This window comes from Cimex lectularius, unplaced genomic scaffold, assembly GCF_000648675.2.
Source record: "Cimex lectularius strain Harlan isolate CLEC.00 unplaced genomic scaffold, Clec_2.1 scaffold7, whole genome shotgun sequence".
Lineage (NCBI taxonomy): Eukaryota > Metazoa > Arthropoda > Insecta > Hemiptera > Cimicidae > Cimex > Cimex lectularius.
Window position 1 is genome coordinate 1,928,055 of NW_019392731.1, and position 22,686 is coordinate 1,950,740.

Here is a 22,686-nt window from a genome sequence, read left to right on the forward strand (position 1 = left end):
TAGTTTGAATCCAACAGTCTCTAAGGTATATAACTGTGGATAATAAAAGCAAGGAGGGGGAAGATAGATTTTCTAGGAGCCGGCCTCTATGACCTATGCACCCCGACCAGTCTTTTATATCTAGATTTCCTCGTTAAGCTTGAGGCTTTTTACCAGACTCCAAAGCTTTTTCAAATACTCACATGTGTATCCTTCAGGCCCTGGATTTTCCTCTCCCAGAATTAGGACTATATAGGCCTTTGCACTAACAGAGTATGTGTTCTGCTGTTTCTTCTTCTTGACAACCTTTGCACAGGCTTGTTTCTGCCACTCCGAGTTCTCTACATATGCCTCTCGAGTCGGCAGTGTTCAGTTAGCAGTCCAGCTATTATGCTAGTCCTAGTACGTTTTAGATTTAGTAGTTCTGCTGTTAGTTTCTGAAATGATCCTTTGATAAATTGTTTTGCATGCCTCTGTCGTGAGTTACATTACCATTGAGCGGTGCACTTATCGTTAATCCGTTGTCTAATGTTTTTGGCAGTTTGGCCAGCCTCAAAAGGGTTCAGGGCCAATAGATGACCTTCAACATTACTTGGCCAATTATCGGCTTCTTTGTTGCCCCTCTGCACTGTGTGTTCTGGTACCCAGACAAGGTTAATTTTATTTTCTCCAATTTTATCAGGTTTCGGGGTCCGCTTGATCAAATAAATTGTCAATTTAATTTTCAATTTATTAAGGTTTTTTATCCTTAGGTTTTATCCTTTAGGTCCTTTTTGCCATTTTTCAAATGTCATGTGATCTATTTGATTCTCGGCGACAAATGAAATGGCCACGGAGAGCTTTTAGTGAAGTATACTTCATTTTGCTTATTACATTTTATCAGGTTTCGTGGCAAAAAGGAGGGAAAATTCAAAAGGTGGGGTTGAGATGGGAAGTTAGTGTCCGAGTGGATTGAAGTCACGATAGCTCAAGTGGTAGAGCAGCGGTGTATTTAGCCGAAGGTTGTGGGTTTGAATCCCGCTTGTGACGCTGACTTTTTTATCTCAACCAAAATCTTAATAAATTGAAAAAAGAATTTTCTCCAATGTTCTGACAACATAGTTCATATCCAACTAGAGCATTTCTCTCCCCAACCAAGGCAAATGGGAACACCAAGCCAGCAAGGCCCATTAACTCCCATTTACAGCCCAGGAGGGGTGGTAGAAAATTACTTTTTAATTTGGAGGCTGCTGTAGCCAAGTGGTTAGGCATCAGCTACTTGCATCATAGACCAGGCAATTATAAGTTCAATACTAATCATAACCCTTGACATTCTTAAATTTTTTTTTAACAATTAACCAAATTGCAAGTTTTACGACTACTACAATACAAAAAGCATCAAAACTTCATTCAAATAACTTGCAGATTCCAAAACAAAAAATTTGAACTGAATCAAAAATAGAGTACTTCTGGTGCTTGCCTGCTGTTAATGAACAGTAGCAAATCATGTAATTTTTTAAAATTAAAACCAATTTCCATTGGCAGTAAATAAAAGATGTTCTTGTGGTTGGAAGCTTCTATCTCACTTGTTAATCCAGTAGCTGAATGGATCTTATCATACTCTCAATCTATCTCTACAATAACATTTCATTAAATAAAAATGGGTGGAAGGATAATGGGAGAAAAGAAGTAATTGATCAGAATAAACTGAAAGTAAAAGACAAAAAAATTACATTTCACATGAAAGTTATATTTTATTACAAATATACATATTTTACATATAAATATCCATAATTGGAACATAGAAAAGAAATTATTTACACAAAAAAAAAATATTTACATAAAACTGTTAAGTAACAATTGTAATAAAACTGAGAACGATTCGACATCATACATATTTCAATTCCTCTTTTCCAGTCTTTCTGTTTTGTAAATAATCCCCTAAAACAGAAAACAAAAACAATTTAAAAAATCAATAAGGAGAATAAATGTAAAATTACAATTACGCAGTGCTTATTTAGTTACTGTAAATTTCCTTAAAAGGACCTTATGCCTGGTTTACACCTAATGAATAATGATACAGGCAAATAGAATGAGTGCATGGTGATTGGTGGTAATTATGTGTCAAAAACAGTGGCTTGTACACTCTTGTATGTGGTGACAGATTTTGCAAATATAAAAAAAAAAAGTATGATATACTTACTTTGCCAAGTTGTGAAGGAAAACAAATTTTTGCAAAAATACATAAATCTAAACACATAGGCTTATCATTTTTATGCTAAAAACATAAATTTTGCTTATAATGTACCAAATTATAAGTAATAACCAAATTATAATAATGATATCTATTTGGTTACTTTCAATTAAAGACTTGCTGAGCTTTCTTTGCCCAGAAAAAAAGATCTCTAAACTTGGCAAAACTACTAGCATACACCATACGATTCTTGCTAGAATTTTTATCACCAAACACCATAATAACATTTATAGGGGGCATCGGTGGCCACAACGGTTTAGGCGTTGACACAGCGCTAATCACTGTAAGGTAAAGGTCCCGGGTTCAAATCCAGTGGCCCTGCATTTGAATCCGCCATACTCACAAATATTTTTTTTAAACACTGGCACCCTGAGGTTTATATGACCTCTGCTGTTGCAAACCTCAGGGGGAGGGAATTAATTAACCTTTTTATGTAAGGTTTTGGTTGAAATGAAAAAGTTAGTGTCATGAGGGATTCGAACACACGACCTTCAGCTCAATATGCTGCTGCTCTACCACTTGAGCTATCGTGACTTCGATCCACTTGCACCCCACCCAATAACCCATCCCCATCTCAACTTACGACCTTTCTAATTTTCCCTCGTTTTGTAACTTTTCAAATGTCGTGTAATCAGGATTTGATCCTCGGCGACATAGTGTGTTAGTGAAGTTATACTTCGTTTTAATTATTAAATCCATTATATTTAGTGGTTACATAAAAAGGTTAATTAATTGAAAGTAAGTAAGTATTTGGTCAATAAGACCACTAAATAAATGGTGTACATAAAATAAATATTGTGGTGTATTCTAGCCCTGTAAAAGGTTGAAAGTTCATTTTAAAGATTGATTCCTAAGAAAGATCAGTAGATTTAAGATTGATCCATCACACTCAAATATCACTATAAATGTTTAATCAGTTATGAAAAATTACACTGTCCAGATTTTTTAATTGTAAATAAATATTACACACCTTTTTCCAAATAAATGACAGCTTGTTCAAAAAGGTATGCATATTTATCCTAGAGGGAATGACATTTTTAGTCAAACTACTATCAACTGTTGCAATTATTCAGGTTCCCGGGTTCGAATCTAGGGGCCCTACATTTGAACCCGACATACTTACAAATGGGCTTTTTTTCAAAAACACCGACACCCCGAGGGTTGATATAACCTCTGCTATATCTGCGATATGCGAACCCTCGTAAAAAACAAAACTTTCAGGTGATGTGAACCCTCAGAGTGTCAGTGTTTAAAAAAAAACCTATTTGTAAATATTTCAATTTAATTATTTAAATATTTTTATTAACATTTAATTAAAAGGAACACTTATATTGCTGGTTTCTGGAAGACATTTTGAAAAACAAAACAAAAAACTATAAGTGGTTATAGGCATTGTTTTATATTTTTCTGGCATGGAAACATTTTCTGAATATTTTTTTTTTTTTATTATTGTATGAAGGATTCTTCTTCTGACAGACACCTCTCAAAAAAACAAATTCAACTAAAATGTTGCCTAAGTCATGAAACAGGTGTAAACACTTTACTTGATGATACTTGACCAAGAAACTGTTGTTCTGGCAGTACAACCATTTTATGTTAGACCAAATCTCATAGCAGGCAATTTTTGCAAAATTACAGGCAGAATAAGTTAAATAACTTTCACAAGATCTTGTCTAAAAGAACACGCCCATGTTGTTTATCGTGTTGAGCTATATAAGCAAAAGAAATCTCCATTATAATTGTTTTTAAAAGGTACTTCTCTATTATTTTTTTAATTTATATATTTTTTGGTATTCACATGGGCTAAATCCTCAAAAGCTGTTCTTATAATACTTTTCTGTCACTATGCCTACAATTAACCTTTAAAATTGTACATTATAAATTTAAAATTGGAGTATTCCAGCTAGTTTTTTTCAATTGACTTACAATATGATTTAACACTGCTTTTAAATCCTTAATGCTGCACTTTATGCCATGCTCTTTCAACAGATTCTGGAATTTCACTAACCAAATAGGTTTGTAAAGCAAAATTTCACGTTTTAGAAGAAGGGAACGTCTAATAAATTGTACAATTGTGCAGACCAGTTGTGCTAAAATGAAATTGCAATTTAAAAGAAATAAAAACAATTATTGTTTAAAACTAATCCAAATATTAAAAGTTTTTAAAATATGACATTGTTTAACAGAAAATTTTTAATATAATATCTTTCATTTTATTTATTGCATTAAAACTGTAAGCTTTCTAGATTAGTTTTTAATAATAATATTGAAGAAATAATAATGTTCCACATTTAAAAAATAAATTTCAAATTAAATTTTTAGGGAAATATTTAAAATAAATAATATCTCACCTGATACAGGAGATACTTCATCGTGATAGTTTAAATCATCTAGCATTTGGGTATCATTAGAGAGTGATCTTAAATTATCAATATAAATTAGTAAAGGAATATACTTTTACCCGGAAATAAAATTAATTACCCATCTACAGAATCGTCTGAAAAATAATTGACTGGATAAGATGTCGAAGGTTTGGCGGAATCATGATTAAAAGTTGCCTTCTCCTCATTTGGCCACAGAGATTTGATCGATGAACTTGACTTGTGGGACGACAGTTGATCATCAGCACACCCAGTGTTCTCAGACACCTCGCGAATCTGAGAAATCGTTGACTTAACGACCGTACTGTCTTTTCTTGGATGGAGTTGTAAATAAATGTAATTCAGCAAATTTACAGCTTTTTTTTGTTCGAGGTTTGGTTTTATTCCGTACTTCCTTAATTCTTTCTGCAAAATGATCGGAGAATACATTCAGTAAATTGCATTTTTTAATAGGTAATTAGTTTTGAGGAAAAGTTGACATATTTCAAAGAAAATATATGAAATTTATAATTTTAATATGACTATAATAAAATATGAAAATTTTATCAATGAAGTATCTTAATTGTACTGCATATCTACAATCTCTCTAGAAAAAAAGTATATTTCTTCAGATAAATTACCTTTAATTCAGTAGGTGTCATTAAATTGTAATCTGGTTGTGGTGTTGCTTTGTCTGAAAATGTAATAAGTTGCCCTCCTGGAGTTGCATACAGTTTGGAATTAATTGATAAATGGTCATTTATTGGGCCAGTTTCCGTGAATGAAGAGTACTCAGGGGTTTTTTGTACCAGTTCATTTAATTTCTCTTTAAATGACGACAATGAGCGTACGGGTGTTTCTGGTCTACATTCATTTGAAGCATTTTCTTCAGAATCCTTGGGCGTTTCGAAGTGTCTAAGAGATGGAAAAGAATCTTGGAAGTAGCAATCAATTGAATTTTCTCCGTTGTCTCCGGGTTTTGGACAGCAAGGAATTTTGTTTGGTGAAAGTGTACAGTTCACACTGCTGCTACTGCTTACAGCCTTGTCTGAGGGTGAGACGTTTAAATGGTTCTGTAGAATTGCATCATTTGCATCATCATAATTATGCTTGGATGCCTGTGGATTCATTTCCTCTTTGGCATAATGGGAAAATAAATTACTTTGCTCAGGTTTTACCTTTCCTTTACTCATTCTATTTTTCATATCATCTAAATGCCCTGAAAATGGCATATATATAATTATCTGCACAGAAAATTAAGGTATACTCGTACTGCTGATATTGCAATATTATTGTACTCAGAGAAAGTGTTTGACCCAAAATATTTTTATTTTTTAATCAAGTAATAATTTAAATGTTTAAAGCAGGATGCTGAAATGTATATTGAAAATTTATTTAACCATCTTCAAAAAATGCCCTATAAATAATATGAATAAATAAAACTATCCGTGATTATTTCTTTTTTTTATCATTAAAGAATTTCTAGGCTTAATATAAATAACTCACCTGATTTAGGAGATAATTCATTGTGATAGTGTAAATTATCCAGCATTTGTCCATCATTAGGGAGCAATCTTAAATTATCAAGATAACTTTAATAAAGTTTAAGATAAGTTTTACCCAGGAGAAATATTAATTACCCATCTACAGAGTCATCTGAAATGTAATTGACCACGAGAGATGTTGAATGCTTGGCCGAATCATGATTAACATCATCCTTCTGGTCATCAGGCCATGGAGATCTGCTCGATAAAAATGTTGACAGTTGATCGGTGTTTTCTGACACCTTGTGGATTTTGGAAGTCGACTTAATGATCGTATCATCTTTATTCGCATCAAGTTGTAAATAAATGCAATTCAGCAAATGCACAGCTTTATTTTGTTCAATACTTGGTTTTATTCCGTACTTCATCAATTCTTTCTGTAAAATGGTAATATGATACAATACAACTTACAAAAGGTTTTTAAAGAGATTTTTTTTAGTGGGTAGTTGAGTTAATATATAAAGAAATCCATTAGATTTTGTGGTCCGATTGACCAAATAACATCTTTCAATTAATTAATCTTTATGTAAGGTATTGATTGAGATAAAATGGTAAAGTTGAAAAATGGCAAAAAGGAGGGAAAATTCGAAAGCTTGGGTTGAGATGGGAAGTTGGTGTCCGAGTGGATCAAAGTCACAATAGCTCAAATGGTAGAGCAGCGTTGTATTTATCTTTTTTATTTCAACCAATACCTTACATAAATATAAAGAAATTTTGATTGATCAACTTTTTGACTTATACAGCTTGTGTTTTCCCTTTCATAATAAAAGAGTATATTATAATTTTTTAAACAAAATTAATTTCAATTACAGAATGTATAAAACAAGAATCAGCATAATGCAATTATGCTGCATGTTATCAAAATTTCTTTCTAATAACCAAATTATTTTATATATATATGTTATCTACGAACATTACCTTGAATTCAGTTGAACTCATTGGCGTATAATCTAGTGGAGGTATAATTTTGTGCGAAAGGGTCACAACTTGCCCTTCTCGAGTTTTATAAAGTTTGGAACTGTTTGATGCCTGTTCATTTAACGGCTCAGTTTCGCTTAATGAAATGTCAGAGCACGTTTCTGGTGACCGTTCATATATTATCTCAGTGTCCTTGTTTGAAAGATTAGAGCTTCCTTGTATTGCTTCTTTTATCGTCTTTGACCCCTTAAATAAAAGACCAGAGAACCCTTGCGGTTCATCTAGCAGTTCTGTGTCCTTTGCTGAAAGATCATAGAATTTTGGCGATGCTTGTTTCGACGGCACGATTTTGTTAAATGAAAGGCCAGAGCATCCTGGTTTTGGATCATCAAATGTATTTTCAATTTTGAATGATGAAATATCATTTCCGACTTTTTCTTGTTCACATCCATTTGAAGTATTGGGAATGGTCTCAGAAAAATTAACCGAACGTTCAAAAAAATTTTGAAAATTGTTTTTATTATTAGATATTTGCGTTTTTCCCTCTAAGATTTTACAAGGAAAATCATTCTCTAAATCAATGACCTCTTCTTTACTTGTACTAGGTACTGGAATTCTCCATTGATTATCATCTAATTCATTTTTTATTAATGTATTTAGTATTTGAGATAAATCGTTATTTTCTATTGATAAGATATTAGGTTCAGAATGATTGCTATCAGAGTCAATTGTAATCAATTCTGGTTGAAACTCACTTCTATATTTTTTACTTAACTGTTTTTTCCAGTTTGTCTTTTGTGTTTTCTTCCCTTTAGTTTCATAATCATCATCGTCAGAGTCTACAACATAACAAGGAATGGGATGATTGGATTCTTTAATGAAGAACCTACGGGATCTTTTCAGCATGTTCTGTTCATGAGCATCTTCATCGTCTGTTGATATGTTAGTCGTACAATCAATTGTGTTATTACTTATTTTGATTGAGAAATTGGAAGATGAAACTTTTTCAATGCCCTTATTTAAATGATATGCCACTACTTCAGAAAGTATGTTCAATTGATACTTACTGCTGATATTAAAGAGAGTAAATAAAGAATCAGAATTTACACTTTTAAAATGATCTATCTTCCCAGTTACTACATATCTAAAAAACACTTCACACACAGTTCGGTTATAATGCTCCCACTGAAGTTTGTGCTTCCTTACTTCTCTGAATATTAAAGGACACCGAGAAAACAAAATACAAGACTGAATTGTAAGTGTGTGATCACTGCATATTACTGAGACAAGATAAGAGTCCGGATACAACCAAGCTTGTTCTAAATCATTTGATAAGCCCTGCAAAGCTTTTAATTCTAATTCGCATAATTCCTTTATATGAAATTGTGGTGGAGAATTATCAATTACTTGTCCATCTAGGGTGGTTTCGTCATGCAGTGAAACATCTGAACTGTGCAATTCCAATGTTTTTGTACTTGATGCAGATTTTACTGAACAAAGTTCATCTTCAACTTCAATCAAATAATTTTTTGATTCACTATCTATTTTTTCATTACTCAAATCCTCGGCTTTATCAGTGTTAACAATAGTTATATAATCGCTCAGCTCGGAAACGTGCGATGGGCTTTGTTGAACATACAAACCACTTGTGCTCGTACTCTGAACAAGAGACAGTTTTTGGATTGCCTCAAATTGATTTGAACACATATAACTATTGTCTATTGACATTTTACTACTGTTATTATCAGCTTGCATATCACCAACTTGTATTTGAAGGTTGGTGCCATAAATTGCATCAGATTTGAATGAAACCATGAGCTCCTCCTGCTGATTATTTGCATCTTTGGTTTTCATTTTAGTATTAAAATTACACCCTGATGTACTAGGTTTTTCTTTGTCCAAAGTACTGCATACATCTCCATCCTCTGAAACCGTTTTGGTACTACTGAAGTCACACACTGATGTATCTGATTTTTGATGGTATGATACATCATAGTAGTTATTTTGATCCTCCGATCTATCTCCCTCTTCGAGTGTACTCAACGGTACTTCAACGTCAGCAAGTGAATCCTGAAACATGTCTTTTACAGACAGTGAACTTTCATTGCCTCTGTTTTCAGTGAGTGACTGTGAATCCTTGTCACAATGTATTTCCACTTCTGAAACTATTTCCTCTGGTATGTTTGTACTAACTTCATTTTTGTTTTGTGAAATTGCAGTTCTATCTGGACTCTTTTTTCCATCAACACTTAGGTAATCCTAAAATAATATGTTTATGTTACTTAAATTCATAAAATTAAAGTTACTAATAATTTAGATGGAAAGAATATTAAAATAAATAAGAGAAAACCTAGAAATATACAATTTTTTTTTTTAATTGTAAATTTTACATGCCATCTAACTTAAAGGTGAAAAATCATTTACGAAAAATTACAGAAAAAGTTGATAATTCCCCCTTGAAGAAAACAACACACACACACACACAGTCATACATCTAAAGGCATGTATAAGCACATCCACAACTTCATACCAAAAAAGTATTATAAACTGATAAAAATTTATAGCCTAATGTAAAAAGAAGGATGTGTAAACAATAAAACTAGTGAGCCCAAAACTCAAATTTTTAATTTTAAAATAAACAATTATTTTGCTTAAAATAACGCATTCAAGCTCTAGTAGAGATAATCTTATGCAGAGGATTGTATTACATTTTGACACAGATGATCAGTAGAACTATGGGCGTTGGGACAAAGAAGTCCATTATTGTCATATTTACTTAATGGTTTAACGTAGAAATTGCAAGTATCAACATCATTTATTTGTGACTGTGACAATTTCCATAATCTAGAGTTCTGAAATTAAGAAAAAAAAAACAAATAAAACAAGAACTACAAGTGAAAAAATAAAAATTTACAAAATCAAAAGTACATACCACATCAAATTCTTGCTTTAAATTATTTGATAACAATCCTTTATTGTGAAGCTCTTTTTCTATCTTATTTTCCTTGTCATCCATTAAAACAATGGCAACTTTTTCTGTAATGATTTTTTCCCTCTCGGCTGGAGTCCTTCTGAGAAGAAGAGGAACACTGCACAACTTTTTTGACCTGCTATCTGAATAATTATAGATTAAACATAACATTAATGCATTATCTTGCTAAATTTCCAAAATAAATAGTAATAATACAATTCATCATATTAATAGAAAATTGAATTGTATAAGAAATCTATGGGATGAAAAGTTACCTTTCTTCCCTAAAAAGTTACTTGGACCAGGAAGGTTTGCAGTACTACCACTGTCCAACATGGATAGTTGTAAAGCATATTCCATATCTTCATCTTCCTGCTAAAAGTGGTAAAAACATTTGGCTTTAAACTGTAATATTAACAGTATCATAAAACTTACATTTTGTAAATCTAATGAATTTTCATCATCAAAATATGGGCTCTTTCGCTTATTACTCCTAGTTCTACTACTGATACTGCGGTTAGAACTAGATGAGGACATAACTTTCTTAACTCTGTTAGGAATAAAAAGATCAAAACTATCATCTAAATTTTTCTTAAAACTGCTTTTAGTTTTGTTTTGCGCTAAATCATTTCGTTTTGCTCCTTTTGACACAGTTTTATCTTTGGTTGATCTAAAACAGAGGGGAAAAACAACTGTAATCTATTTGTACAATATAAATAATAATAGAAAATAAAAACTTTGCAATTTACTGAGCGCATAAGAGCTGAAAAGAATTTGAGCTTTCAGCATCTTCGTTGCAAAAATTACTACTTTTCTGACTATGGCAGAGTTTTGTTTGGGTTCTATGGTTTGAGCTCATTATTCATCGGTCGGCTTCGGTTGTACGGCCGTTTTAGGGTCAATCAACAACTTCAACTTCAACTTCTTTTGCTCATCTGTCAAGTCCAGATTGCCATCTTTCATAAAACGACTAGCTTTTTGAAAGGCAGGAGAAAAGCTGGAAAAAACACAATAATATTACTATTGGCATCTTTCTTTTAATTTAATAATAGTTAAATATAAATAAATGTGTGCTCTTGCTACTTGTTCATTGCAATTTTATATTCATGGACTAAGATAGCCTCAGTGACTATCTCAATACATTTTGCCCAATGTTGTTAAATAGAATACTTTGTTTATGCTGTTGCGCTTCAAGCATTCTGGAATAAAATAAGGAAACCTGCTTTGATTCTGTGAAGGAAACTGAAAAATGTTAAGAAAAATGTCAAATGGAAGCCTTTATTCAACTTGTTGCCATTTATCCAATTACATTGAGAAATTTACAAGGGAAACAGTTACTTGTTACTCTATAAAACTCTAAAGATAAATGGCTGCTTCTAAAATAGTTATCTTGCCTAAAAAATATTGGCTAAAGATAACTTACAATCCACTAATCTAATATGCTGTTTTGCAAAAGTCATTTCCCACTGATCTAGCTTGTCCTCTGAGGAATGAGAGGCTAGTCATCAATAATTATGCTGGGCTTATGTTATGCATCATCCTGTCAAAATGGTTCTGAGCATGAACTTCTCCAAAGTTATCTTCTATGCCTTGCTTCCAAAAAGCATGTAATTCTGACTTTTCAACAAATATTCTACACACTTTCACGGAGTCAGCCTGTCTCATTTGCTCTTCTGCATATTTCATACACAGTCAGTCTGAAGCATTTATCTACCCTCCAGCTCTCAGACAACCCCCAGTATTCAATCAGTCACTAACTCGAAACCTATGTCAACTTTAATAAATCAACTATCACAATTTTTAGTAGAGGTGAGAAGGATTGTTTAAGGGCACACAAATCAACAATCTGAGTGAATAATCTAAAAATATATATCTAACGTAAATTTTACACTTAATTACTCTATTTACAGTTAAATACATCAACTAACATTTAATTATAATATTCACTAAAACTGCAAATTTCATATTTAAACAGGAGTCTTTTGTTGCCTCACTAGACATCCTAAAATTACAGCGGTCAATAAAACAGATGCTAATTTATCCTGGCCCGAATCGCTACATTACTAGCGAATGTATCCCATGACTTTGTTTTCACTCTCAATCATGAAAGTGGTTTTTAAATATTAGCTTTTGATTCGTTCCAGGCATTTTGAAAGTTTTGCCAAACTTGAACCAATAGATTTCTGTTTTATAAGAAACTTGATTATACAAAGTCATTTTTCAACTTTACCAACAATAATTTACATTAGTTCTCCAAACTTAGGTGCTAAATGATCTATTTTAATTATTTGCCTATAAGAAATGATGCTGAACAGTGGGAGCACCTATGCTAGGGAAGATCTCTTTCAGTTATCGGCTGAATATCCCTATTCTTTCAGAGTTTTGGGTTTTATTGTTAAGAACTGTTAGAATTTCTTATTATTTAGAGATTGTGAGATGTGGTCTGGTCTCATGATCTTCAAATAATCATTAATTAATGGTAACTAAATACCGCACATATTAGGAGTTACCTTAATTCCCCTCATTGTTCAGATCTTTTTAGTTTTGCTAAGAGAGCACAGGAATATCACAGAGAGACTTCTTGGAGCAGTTTAAATTTTAATTTTAGACTTTTAAGCTTTAATTTAATTTATTTTTTAATCTTTACATCTTTTATTTTAATGAATTTCATTGCAGCCACTATCTCCAGCAGAAAGTTTTTAAATCAATTCTGTATTGTTTTGGTATACTAGCTTATGAAAATGGATTTTCTTGTTGTACAATATTGTTTAAATCTTCTTCTAAAATTGGTTATCTAATATCATTAAATCTCAACTTAATGTGAATCATCAGCTTCATGTAAATGAGCCATTAATGGTTAGCAAGATACTTGTAAAAGCTTGTGGAGAAGTGCAAATTTGTACTGTATACAAGAGGTGAAATCAAGAATATTACAATACCCAAGAAGTACCTATATCTGTGTTTATGTGCAATTTATACAGTAAAGGCAATGAAACTATTGAAACTAATAAACTGAAAGGTTTATAGAAGGTCAACTTGCTGACATGAGTTATAGAGTTTGAATATTAACAAATACAATTTACAAATGGTTCTCTTGATATAAATTATAATGGAGCACTGTACCTAATAAAATATTTTTGGAAGTATTTCCTGACAGACTAATATAATTAAGCAAATAAGAAATGCCAAAAACTAAAAAATTCTTAATGAGCAGTAAAATGAAGAGGCTTAAAATATTTTTCAATTAGATGTAATACTATTTCATCTCAAAATTATTTTGTATTTTGTAAGGTAATGTGAGAAACAAGTTACATGTTAAAAAAAAAAATTACCTGTAGTATCATGCCTGATTGCTCTAGTATGATTATATTTAAGAGAGAAAAAAGGTCCCAGGTATTAAAGGTACCTACTTACAGACCATCTTAAAGCTAAAGGTTTAGCTACAGATTCCATACATGCTTAGTTTATCTATAATTTATTCATGAGTGATGTTTTGTCTCAATAATAATAAAGATATTTATTGACAAAAATTACTTAAAATAAATTATTTATTATTACATGTACACATTTACTATTACATCAAGTGACAATGGCTAACAGCCATCTGTCGAGTTGACCTAAAATAGCTTGAATTGAAATAATGACGTACTGAAAACAGTTATCCTTTCGGCCATCAGAAAGCTACAGGACCATCTCTCCTTTTTAGAAGAATGGTTAAAGAAACGAAGGATCAGACTTGATGAAACCAAATCCCTTTGTGATCCTTCGTCCTCAGCTAGCAACCAATATTATCCACTATTTGAGACTATTGATAAAAGACTTACTTGGAACCTCACAATTGACTCAAAAGAACAGAAATGAATAGATGATATAAAGTATTTGACCAAAAGAATGCTATACAAAACTCTCAATTTAACATAAATGTTTCATCCGCTAATCATTATTACAACCAATCTGGATGAAATATAATTGCAGGATTCAATCAGACATCTCAAATTATAAAAAATTCAGGTACTACAGTCCAAACTCTGTCGAACTATTACCCAAGACTCCTACGTCTCAAATTTGACTATCCACACAGACCTCCAAATCCCATTTGTTCTGGAAACTGCAAGCAGTCGATATAGGCATCACCAAAAAACCCTAGTCTCATCCCACATCCCGTGCAACACCTTTTATTTTAAACCCTTCGATGATCATTTAAAACGCCATGGCCTTGTGATTTCCTTCCTAATGAGGAAAATGATTAGTTCTCCATGCTTATAATGTTATAACACGAAATGTATAAAGGCAACAAAGAATGTGAATGAATAAGAGCATGTTATATGTATCAGGAGCACATTCAATAGGTGGCCCTCAAGAATCGTATTCATAGAAGATGGATCATCCTCACCTGATTAAGAAAAAGCCATGCGAGATCGACGCAAGGACACTTAATTTCAGGCCAAAGAATGCACGTATATCCAACATGTAGAGAAAGTATGTTTGATGTGTCACACTTAATCGAAGAGTGCCATTCCTTGATTTTATATAAAGAGCATTCTGCCACCCAATATGGGAATGGTGCTTGAACACAGCAGCTGTTCCAATTTTGAAGGAAACAGGATTGTTTTACTGTAAAGTCGTATACCTTGGTACCCTAGTTAATGAGCAATGCGACCCTAAATAAAAAGAAGATAAGTGCCCAAATAGAGATGGCTAGAGCTACTTTCATTCAAATGAAAAGACTTTTTATTCATTTTATACTTAGTTTAGAGTTGAGAATGAGAATGATAAGGTCCTACATATTTTTATTCTGTTATATGGATGTGAAAACTGGACACTTGATACAAGTACTGAGATGAAGCTCGAGGCTTTTGAGATGTATTTATACCAACACGTACTTTGCATACTGTGGATCAAAGGGTTACAATTGACGAAATGCTTCATTGAAAGCCCAGGTAACTTCTCCTCACCATCAAAGATAGAAATATATGGGACATGTGATGAATGCTGATGAGCCTTCTATGAACAGCTCAGGTTAATAATACAAAATACTGGGGAAGCTCAGTGGAAGGAGGCCGGACTCTTGGCTGAAGGACATGAGGCGGTGGTGAATGTTTTTCTGTGGATATTTCCAGGGGTGTGACTAACAAGTGTCATGAAAATCACGACAATTTTTATTTAATTGACTTTTTGTTTCTTTTTGTTATGTTGTAATTTTCAAGTTAAATTATTATTATTAACAATGAAGTAAACCTTATTAATTTTCAAACAAACAATAGTTTATTTAGAAAAAAATCTTATTTTTTATTTGTTTAAATTGTTCAGTCAAGAAAATTTTATTAATTTGTTATTTCGATATATAATCTATATAAAAATGTAAATAGTTCATTTGCCAAACAAATAGTTAGAAATACTAGCGCTGCTTTCGCCATAACGTGCGGTAGCTTGAAGGCAGTCGTAGAGTCTACTTCATATAAACATTGTTAACAGGTTGGCAAAAGAAAATATTTTAATTCTTTTTTGTATGTTTATTTTTTTAAAAAGGAATATAATTTTTTGTTGTAATTCGGATTTTGTTTTATTTGTATTATTTCCACTGCGCAGCAAGGATCTGCTGAATATTATTTTTTATTATTGTCTCATTCGGCAGGGTCCGAATAAAAGATACCACATACCTTCATTACACAAGGAAGAGGCCTATGGATTAAGAGGCCTACCTTCTAGAGTAGGAGGCAAATTAAGAAGATTGACCCTCAATAGATTTGTTATACATTGAGCCCGATTTGTATGCAATTGCAAATTCATTTTGCTAACTCTTATGACCATGGGGATCAGATATTTATGTGAATCATACCTCCTTGGTATGGTGGTTCAAATTTCATTTTGCATATTTTTGACTATTTGAAGAATATTGCATAAATTTGCAAGTTTGAAGAATATCACAAATTTGAAACAGTTTTGATTAATTGGAAAAATTAAAAAATAAACCAGACAACTAAGAACACGAAAGGAAAAATACAAGTGCCTAAAATTAGAATTTCAGTTAACTTTCCAAGAATAAAGATGTAAACAAACATACACAATAGAATTTATTTGAACAATCGGCATCTTATTTTACACTACAGGGGTTACAGCTACCCGACAGATACTATGTTGAGATGCGTTTTTCTTTATTTCCCTATTTGACAATATTTGCCATTATTTTCCGCAAAGTTGTCTCAAATCGCGGTTAAAATTAATAGTCTTGAAAATAAATTGTCCATGAATTCCACGAGCAACCAAGTCGATGAATTTATAACGTGCACCAACATTTAACAACAGAAATTAAATTTTTGTTTATAATTGAATTGTGACTTTCACTTTCAAAAATCAGCAGAAATTACTTACTGTAGTGCGAATCCTAAGGCCACGGCGACTGAGATGGTGATTAAAGCTATTTGGCTTCTTCCGTAATAAAATTTCGTTCCTTTTGTCCTCCTGTCTTTGGGGAGCCCTTTAAAATAACCGTCCATAATAACAAGCACACTTAAAAACTTACAAACTGCAAAAACCGTTTCATAAAAAAGAAACTTAGACAAAAATACAAGGATGTAATTATGCAAGAAACCGACTTTGAGAAAGATCAAACGAAATGGAAGGTAGTTGCTATAACAGCATCGGAACCTGTGAAATGTTTAAAATTAAACAAATATAAATAAGCGGTTCAACTTTTATTTAAACAAAATAACGTTTTTAAATAGTTTATACAACGATTAATACAAACAAAGTTGGCATGTTCGAAAAAAGGAATATATTTGTTACTATAAGGCAGAGGACCCGCCGATCGACGTGGCACTGATGGTTTATTATGTTCTATGTGCATAACTTATAACTGATAATAGTATTTTTCTTGTTTATTATCATCGTAATTATCCGCACTGGGGTGTTTCATGTTTAAATTCATAAATAAATTTTCAATTATTTTAAAATGGACCGGGATAGGAGGACTCTTTTTGTCGGAAATTTGAGCGAACATGCGACCGAAGATATCCTGCATGAGTTGTTTTTACAAGTAAGTGTTTCCTTATTTATTAACAATTCTGCTCTAAAATAACACAGTGGACCGCATTAAAATGAATCCTAGTTTTTTTTTAAATATTTGCTGAGTATTAACGCCTAGACGCATTAATTAGCAACAGTTATAGCCTCAATGAAAGTTGGTCATGATTCCCCTGGTCAATTTGTTTTAAGTGTAATTTAAACAGCTTGTTTATAAACAAAAGTCTTGACCCCTCTTGTGGTGGTTCTATTTATTTAGATTCCGAATAATGTGGATCTCGGTATGGTCTGGGTGTAAAAAAAATTCAATTGTTACCTGCCAAGCTTTGGACCCATTGTATGGTCATCATCAGAGCAAAACATCTTAAAGATATCTACAGGAGTTTCTAAAAATTAAAAGTACTCTACTCTCAGCAATAGTCGTTTATACGGGCGGCTCTGAAGGGGCAGATAGTGTTGACTCCCGTTAGCACTTGTGCAGAACGAAAATATTTATTTTCACTAAACCCCTTATCGAGCAACTGCAACGGAGATAGTGGTTGCAAATAGAGCGCTCAGCATAATTGCCCCAGATGAAAACAAGGTGGCACGATCTGTTTCGTGGCTGTTCTGGAAATCTTGCAACACCCATTTACCAATAGCCCTAAGGACAATACACCTTATATGCACTGAGATAACTTCAGCAACAGGGAAAGCGAGCACTTTTCATATAGACCCTTGGTCATTCAAATATTCTCAACAATAAGAGGGGATGCAGCAGCTACGGAAACATATAAATTTAGAATAGGACACCCTATTGTAGAAGTCAGCAAATAACTTAATTGCTATTAAAAAAAAAAAAATCTACGATGACAGAAAGAATAAACAGAATCCATTAAATATGTCAGGGAGAATAAATAAACTCCAGAAAATTTGAAGTTACCACAAAGGCATTACCCATTCATTTAAGTGGAGAAGAAGGGAACAGGTTGTCTTAAGTAGAATGAGAATTGCATTACAGTAATCCATATATATTTAGCGATCATAATTGACCTATTTAATTATTTCAATTCATTTATTTTTTATCTAAAGTCTTAGTTGAGATGAAAAAGTTAGTGTCACAAGCAGGATTCAAACTAATGACCTTCGGCTCTATCGGCACTGCTCTAACCACTTGAGCTATCATGACTTCGATCCACTCGGACCAACCACTCATCTCAACCTCCAACCTTTCGAGTTTTCCCTCTATTTTGTCATTTTTCAAATGTCGTGTAATCAGGATTTGATTCTTAGTGACTTATGAAATGGCTGGGGAGATGTTAGCGAAGTCATTACTTATGTATTATTATTTGGAGGTCATGAGGTGCAGTCTGGTGTGACATAGGTTGTAGAAAAACATTTTCTTTATCATACCAACATTTAGATCTTTATTGAGATCATCTTCAGGGCCTGGGATTTATAAACATTGATTGAATTTTACAAATACAGGTAGGATGTGGAAAAAAATGAATTTATACAATACTAAAGAATTTTAGATTTAAAAAAATTTTACAATGCTAGAAAATTTTAGATTAAAAAAAATTATACAATGCTAGAAAATTTTAGACAAAAAAATGAATTTATACAGTGCTAGAAAATTTTAGATTAAAAAAATGTATTTGTACAATGCTAGAAAATTTGAGATTCAATTAAAGTATTCGTAACACCACACATTTAATTATTATATTAATCCGTATATGTTTAGCGGTCATAATTGACCTATTACCTATAGACTGTTATGGGCAAGTCCCAAATTTTACATTCTATCTAATGAAAAATTAGTATGTTGGATTTATGCCACTTGTGTTCCATGTGGACCATTGATGGTAACAAGAATAGTTTGGGAATTGACTACTATCAACCCCATTTGCTGACTTGTGTCATCACATTTCAAGTTTATCAAGCCACCTCCACATTGATTATTATTTCTTATTTGCAGATCAAATGTTATGTTGCAAAATTATTGAAGCTTTATACATCAAATATGGCTTTTATTAAACAAATATCCAACAAATGTTGGACGTTTAGCATTTAGCAACCATTACATTGCAGTACTATGGTTTCAGGAAAATGATGCAATTCAGACTATCAAATTAAAATTTTGTAACTATTACTTCAATATTTTTTTAATGCAGAGTTTAAATATTTTAGAAAGTTTAAAAGACTCATTTTGAAACATATTTCAAAATGGTGATGTGTTATTTAAAATTTTGATTTACAAGGAGTATAATAAGAAAAATAAAATAGTAAGTATCAAGACTTTTGGCCCCAGGATATGAAGTCACTGAAGAAATTGATGAAATATGCGAGTATTTGCTATTGTCAGTTTTTTTCCCCTTATGTGATCAAATATAAAACAGCTATTAACAAAACAAATATTATATAGAGTTTTATTTCTGTAGTGTATTATTTTTGTTCTTTTCTCTCTATTCTCTTAGGCTTATTCACATGAAATAGCAAGTTAGCACTTACAACCTGAGCAAAATGGACTAGCCCCTCTGAAAAGCCTAAGTTTTGAGTGTTTATTTATCTTCACGAATCTTATTTAATGTCCCCTTTATAATGTAAAGTAACAATTTCAATCAATTTTTTGTTGTAGTAAATGGAGTATTTCCATCAATAGTAAATGGTGTGCACATTATGTTTTTAACCAAACTTTATAGAATGTTACTCTTAAATTGCTCTGGAGCCCTTTTGTTTGTAGAAATTTACTTTAAAAAATTCAAATATTGATTTTTGTCTTTCTACAAAGAAAAATAGAAAGAATAATTTGACTATATTCCACATCTTCAATTACTAAAAAAATAAAAATTCACCTGTTATATTGTTATGAAAATTGTTATTTACTTTTGTTGGGAAAATATTAACTGAATAATTTTACTTTTTAGGCTGGTCCAGTACAGGAAGTGTCAATCCCCCAGATCAACGGAAAACCAAGGGCTTTCGGATTTGTTGTTTTTAAGCATGCGTGCTCAGTGCCATACGCAATTGCTTTAATGAACAATATATCACTTTATGGACGTATGTTAACAATAAGGACAAAAAAAGGCACACTTGTTGGGCCTTATACTCCTCAGCCAATTTTGATTGGATATATTAATGTAAACAGGTTTGCACCACCTCAAAATAAGTATGATGACACTCTGAGAGGTATGAATTGTTTTAAAAGATCTTACGGCCAACATATGAAACCGTACTCTCGACTAAATAGACATCCGGACAAGCATCAAAATCAATTTCAGCATAGCACACCTGAACTTTCAGAGAGGTTAGACAAAAGATCATCTAATCAAGATCATAATTATGAACTTAACGGAGAATTCCACCATGAAAAGAAACGGCTCAATAATCACTCTCACAAACGTCATGCAGATCAAAAACATTTGCGGCCCAAACACCTAAGATTTAACGATGATGTAACAAGACATAACAATCGTAAAGGAAATTCTTCGACAGTTATTTATGAAGATCCTTTCTTCATGAAACCTTACAACTTTTAACAAAAAATATGGGGAAAGTTTCTGTTATAGCTGATCTTTATACATGGCAAAAATGTAAATACAGTGAAGGACAAACATGTACTAAAAATTTAGTTGGTATAAAGTGTGTTGTCTTTACATTAATTATTTTCAAAACTAATGTGCATATTTTAACATCAAACTGTTGACAACTTTTTTTAATGTGATTAACACATTACATTATTCTTTTTATCATGAAACCTTAGAACTTTAAATAAAAAATAGGGGTAAAGTTTCTTTTAAATCTGATCTTTACATATGGAAAAAAATTATGCAAATACAACGAAGGACAATCATGTACTAAAAATTTAGTTGATATAAAGTGCATTGTCTTTACATTAAATATTTTGAGGTTGATAACTTAAAACACAAACTAATTTGCATGTTATAACATCAAACTATTAGCAACTTTTGTTAATGTGATTAACACATTACATTATTAATAATAATTATGTGATCTTTCTTTTGACCTACAAAAAACATAAAGATGATGGAGTACATTCATTTTTGATATTTTTTCTCTCTTTTTTTAAACGTTTAACATTTATTGACATTAAGTACATTTTTAAAATCACTGCTGTGTATACGAATTACTTATATAACTGTTTAGATTGAAATGAATTTGAATGTTATTTTATATACTTCGCATTTAATTATTTTCTTGGTTTTTCAAGAAATTACTTGTAGGAGAGATTATTTACATGATCACATAGTACAAATTAATTAATTGCTTCATTATTCTTTTGTTTATTAATATATTCAAATGTTAGAATACTGGGTTTTCATTGCAAATTTTCTTAATTATATTTTATTAGATAACATTGTTTTATATTATGATTTAATAGGGAACATATTTCAGATATTATGTTGACTTAAAATGACAATATTTGACCTTATTTGCTGTGTGACTCAAAATAAAAACATTGGACATTGGTTTTAGCTGATGTTAGAGCAGGTCTTTTAATGATGTTTATACAGTCAAAAAAGACAAGTAATTGTTGTTTGTAAAATTAAGTATTATCAATTGAAATTTCCAAGATATTTACTTATTTTAAAAAAATATGAACAATTTATGGAAAATTGAATTATATGTTTATTTCATTTGAGGTGGGTTATAATTTTTATTAACCTACAACTTTTGATTGTACATAAAGAATCTATTTGTATAAACTGTTGCCAGTTTTTATTGGTAAATGTTAACGTACGTTTTTTTTTTGATACCACACCTAGAAATTCATTCTCCTAATCCCCCTAGACCTGATCTGGTAGAAAAAGAAAAAAGGAAATTAAATTCTGCAAAGGAAATCTTTTGTCTGGTTACTGTTTTGGGTGTTTTAATGAGACCATACTACCGGCTTAATTCAATAAGTACTTTAATCTCTCAACAGTATACTTTCTAAGGGTACCACATAGGTTAGGGTGTCCGACACTGGTATTTGCCATGCTAGCAAGTCAGATATCACAGTATCATTGAAGGATACGTCTCGTATAGCCCTTGGAATTACAATTATTAATAAACTTGAAAAAAGTATTTATTGTAAAGTTATTTCAACCCCATGTTTGTGACATCCAGTGGTTAGTTGGACATAAAACATGGGAAATCAGTAAGTTGGACATGGGAAATCCTTACTTTTTACATACTTAAATAAAAACAAAGCCTTTTTAAATTTGTATAACAAGTCTTCTAAGCAAAATGTAATTTTGAAATATTATTAGTTATATGATTTTAGCTTCAACAAATAGTACCCTGTAATTTGTTTCACTGATCGTTATGATCTACCTATTCTCACTGAGTTTGTCTATCAGATGGGTTTTTGCATTCAACCTTTCAAAATCAACCAGACCCAGCATTGAAGATACCAAAAAGCTAAAAGTATGTAAAGGTGATCCGACCAGCTGTTATTCAACAATATATTCAGGGATGTGGTCCAAAGCCTTTTATATATTCGGGACCATACTCGATCCTACCAAATATATTGTTTAAAAAACTGAAATGCATCTGACAGACCAACCGAGAGAGGATAGGCAGATAAAATTGATTGGCAACAGCCAGATTAGTAGTATTATATGCATTTTTTTCATTAATTTTTTGTTTTTGACAAAAGTATCGTGAATAAAAGTG

The 22,686-nt window shown here is 31.8% G+C and overlaps 2 protein-coding genes across 5 annotated transcripts; one reads left to right on the forward strand and one right to left on the reverse strand.

Moving 5' to 3' along the window:
- Positions 1 to 1,751: 1,751 nt before the first annotated feature.
- On the reverse strand, positions 1,752 to 16,641 carry LOC106663886. Of its 3 annotated transcripts, none has more exons than XM_014389105.2 (14): positions 16,378 to 16,641; positions 10,755 to 11,002; positions 10,441 to 10,675; positions 10,281 to 10,377; positions 9,967 to 10,148; positions 9,743 to 9,886; positions 7,035 to 9,293; positions 6,213 to 6,493; positions 6,079 to 6,146; positions 5,214 to 5,791; positions 4,694 to 4,998; positions 4,564 to 4,631; positions 4,139 to 4,302; positions 1,764 to 1,899 (listed from the first exon to the last, which is right to left on the reverse strand). In XM_014389105.2, exons 2-14 carry the CDS (start codon positions 10,862 to 10,864, stop codon positions 1,858 to 1,860), a joined length of 4,533 nt encoding a protein of 1,510 aa, XP_014244591.1. In that variant the 5' UTR covers positions 10,865 to 11,002; positions 16,378 to 16,641; the 3' UTR covers positions 1,764 to 1,857. The 3 variants fall into 3 exon arrangements, with proteins under 3 accessions (XP_014244592.1, XP_014244591.1, XP_014244590.1); XM_014389104.2 differs by having other exon boundaries at positions 1,765 to 1,899; positions 10,281 to 10,380; XM_014389106.2 differs by lacking the exon at positions 4,139 to 4,302 and having other exon boundaries at positions 1,752 to 1,899; positions 10,281 to 10,380.
- A 137-nt stretch (positions 16,642 to 16,778) lies between these two features.
- LOC106663933 (splicing regulator RBM11) lies at positions 16,779 to 21,764 on the forward strand. Of its 2 annotated transcripts, XM_014389186.2 has the most exons (3): positions 16,779 to 17,041; positions 19,935 to 20,067; positions 20,156 to 21,764. In XM_014389186.2, exons 1-3 carry the CDS (start codon positions 16,958 to 16,960, stop codon positions 20,191 to 20,193), a joined length of 255 nt encoding a protein of 84 aa, XP_014244672.1. In that variant the 5' UTR covers positions 16,779 to 16,957; the 3' UTR covers positions 20,194 to 21,764. The 2 variants fall into 2 exon arrangements, with proteins under 2 accessions (XP_014244672.1, XP_014244671.1); XM_014389185.2 differs by having other exon boundaries at positions 19,935 to 21,764.
- The last annotated feature ends 922 nt before the right edge of the window (positions 21,765 to 22,686 follow it).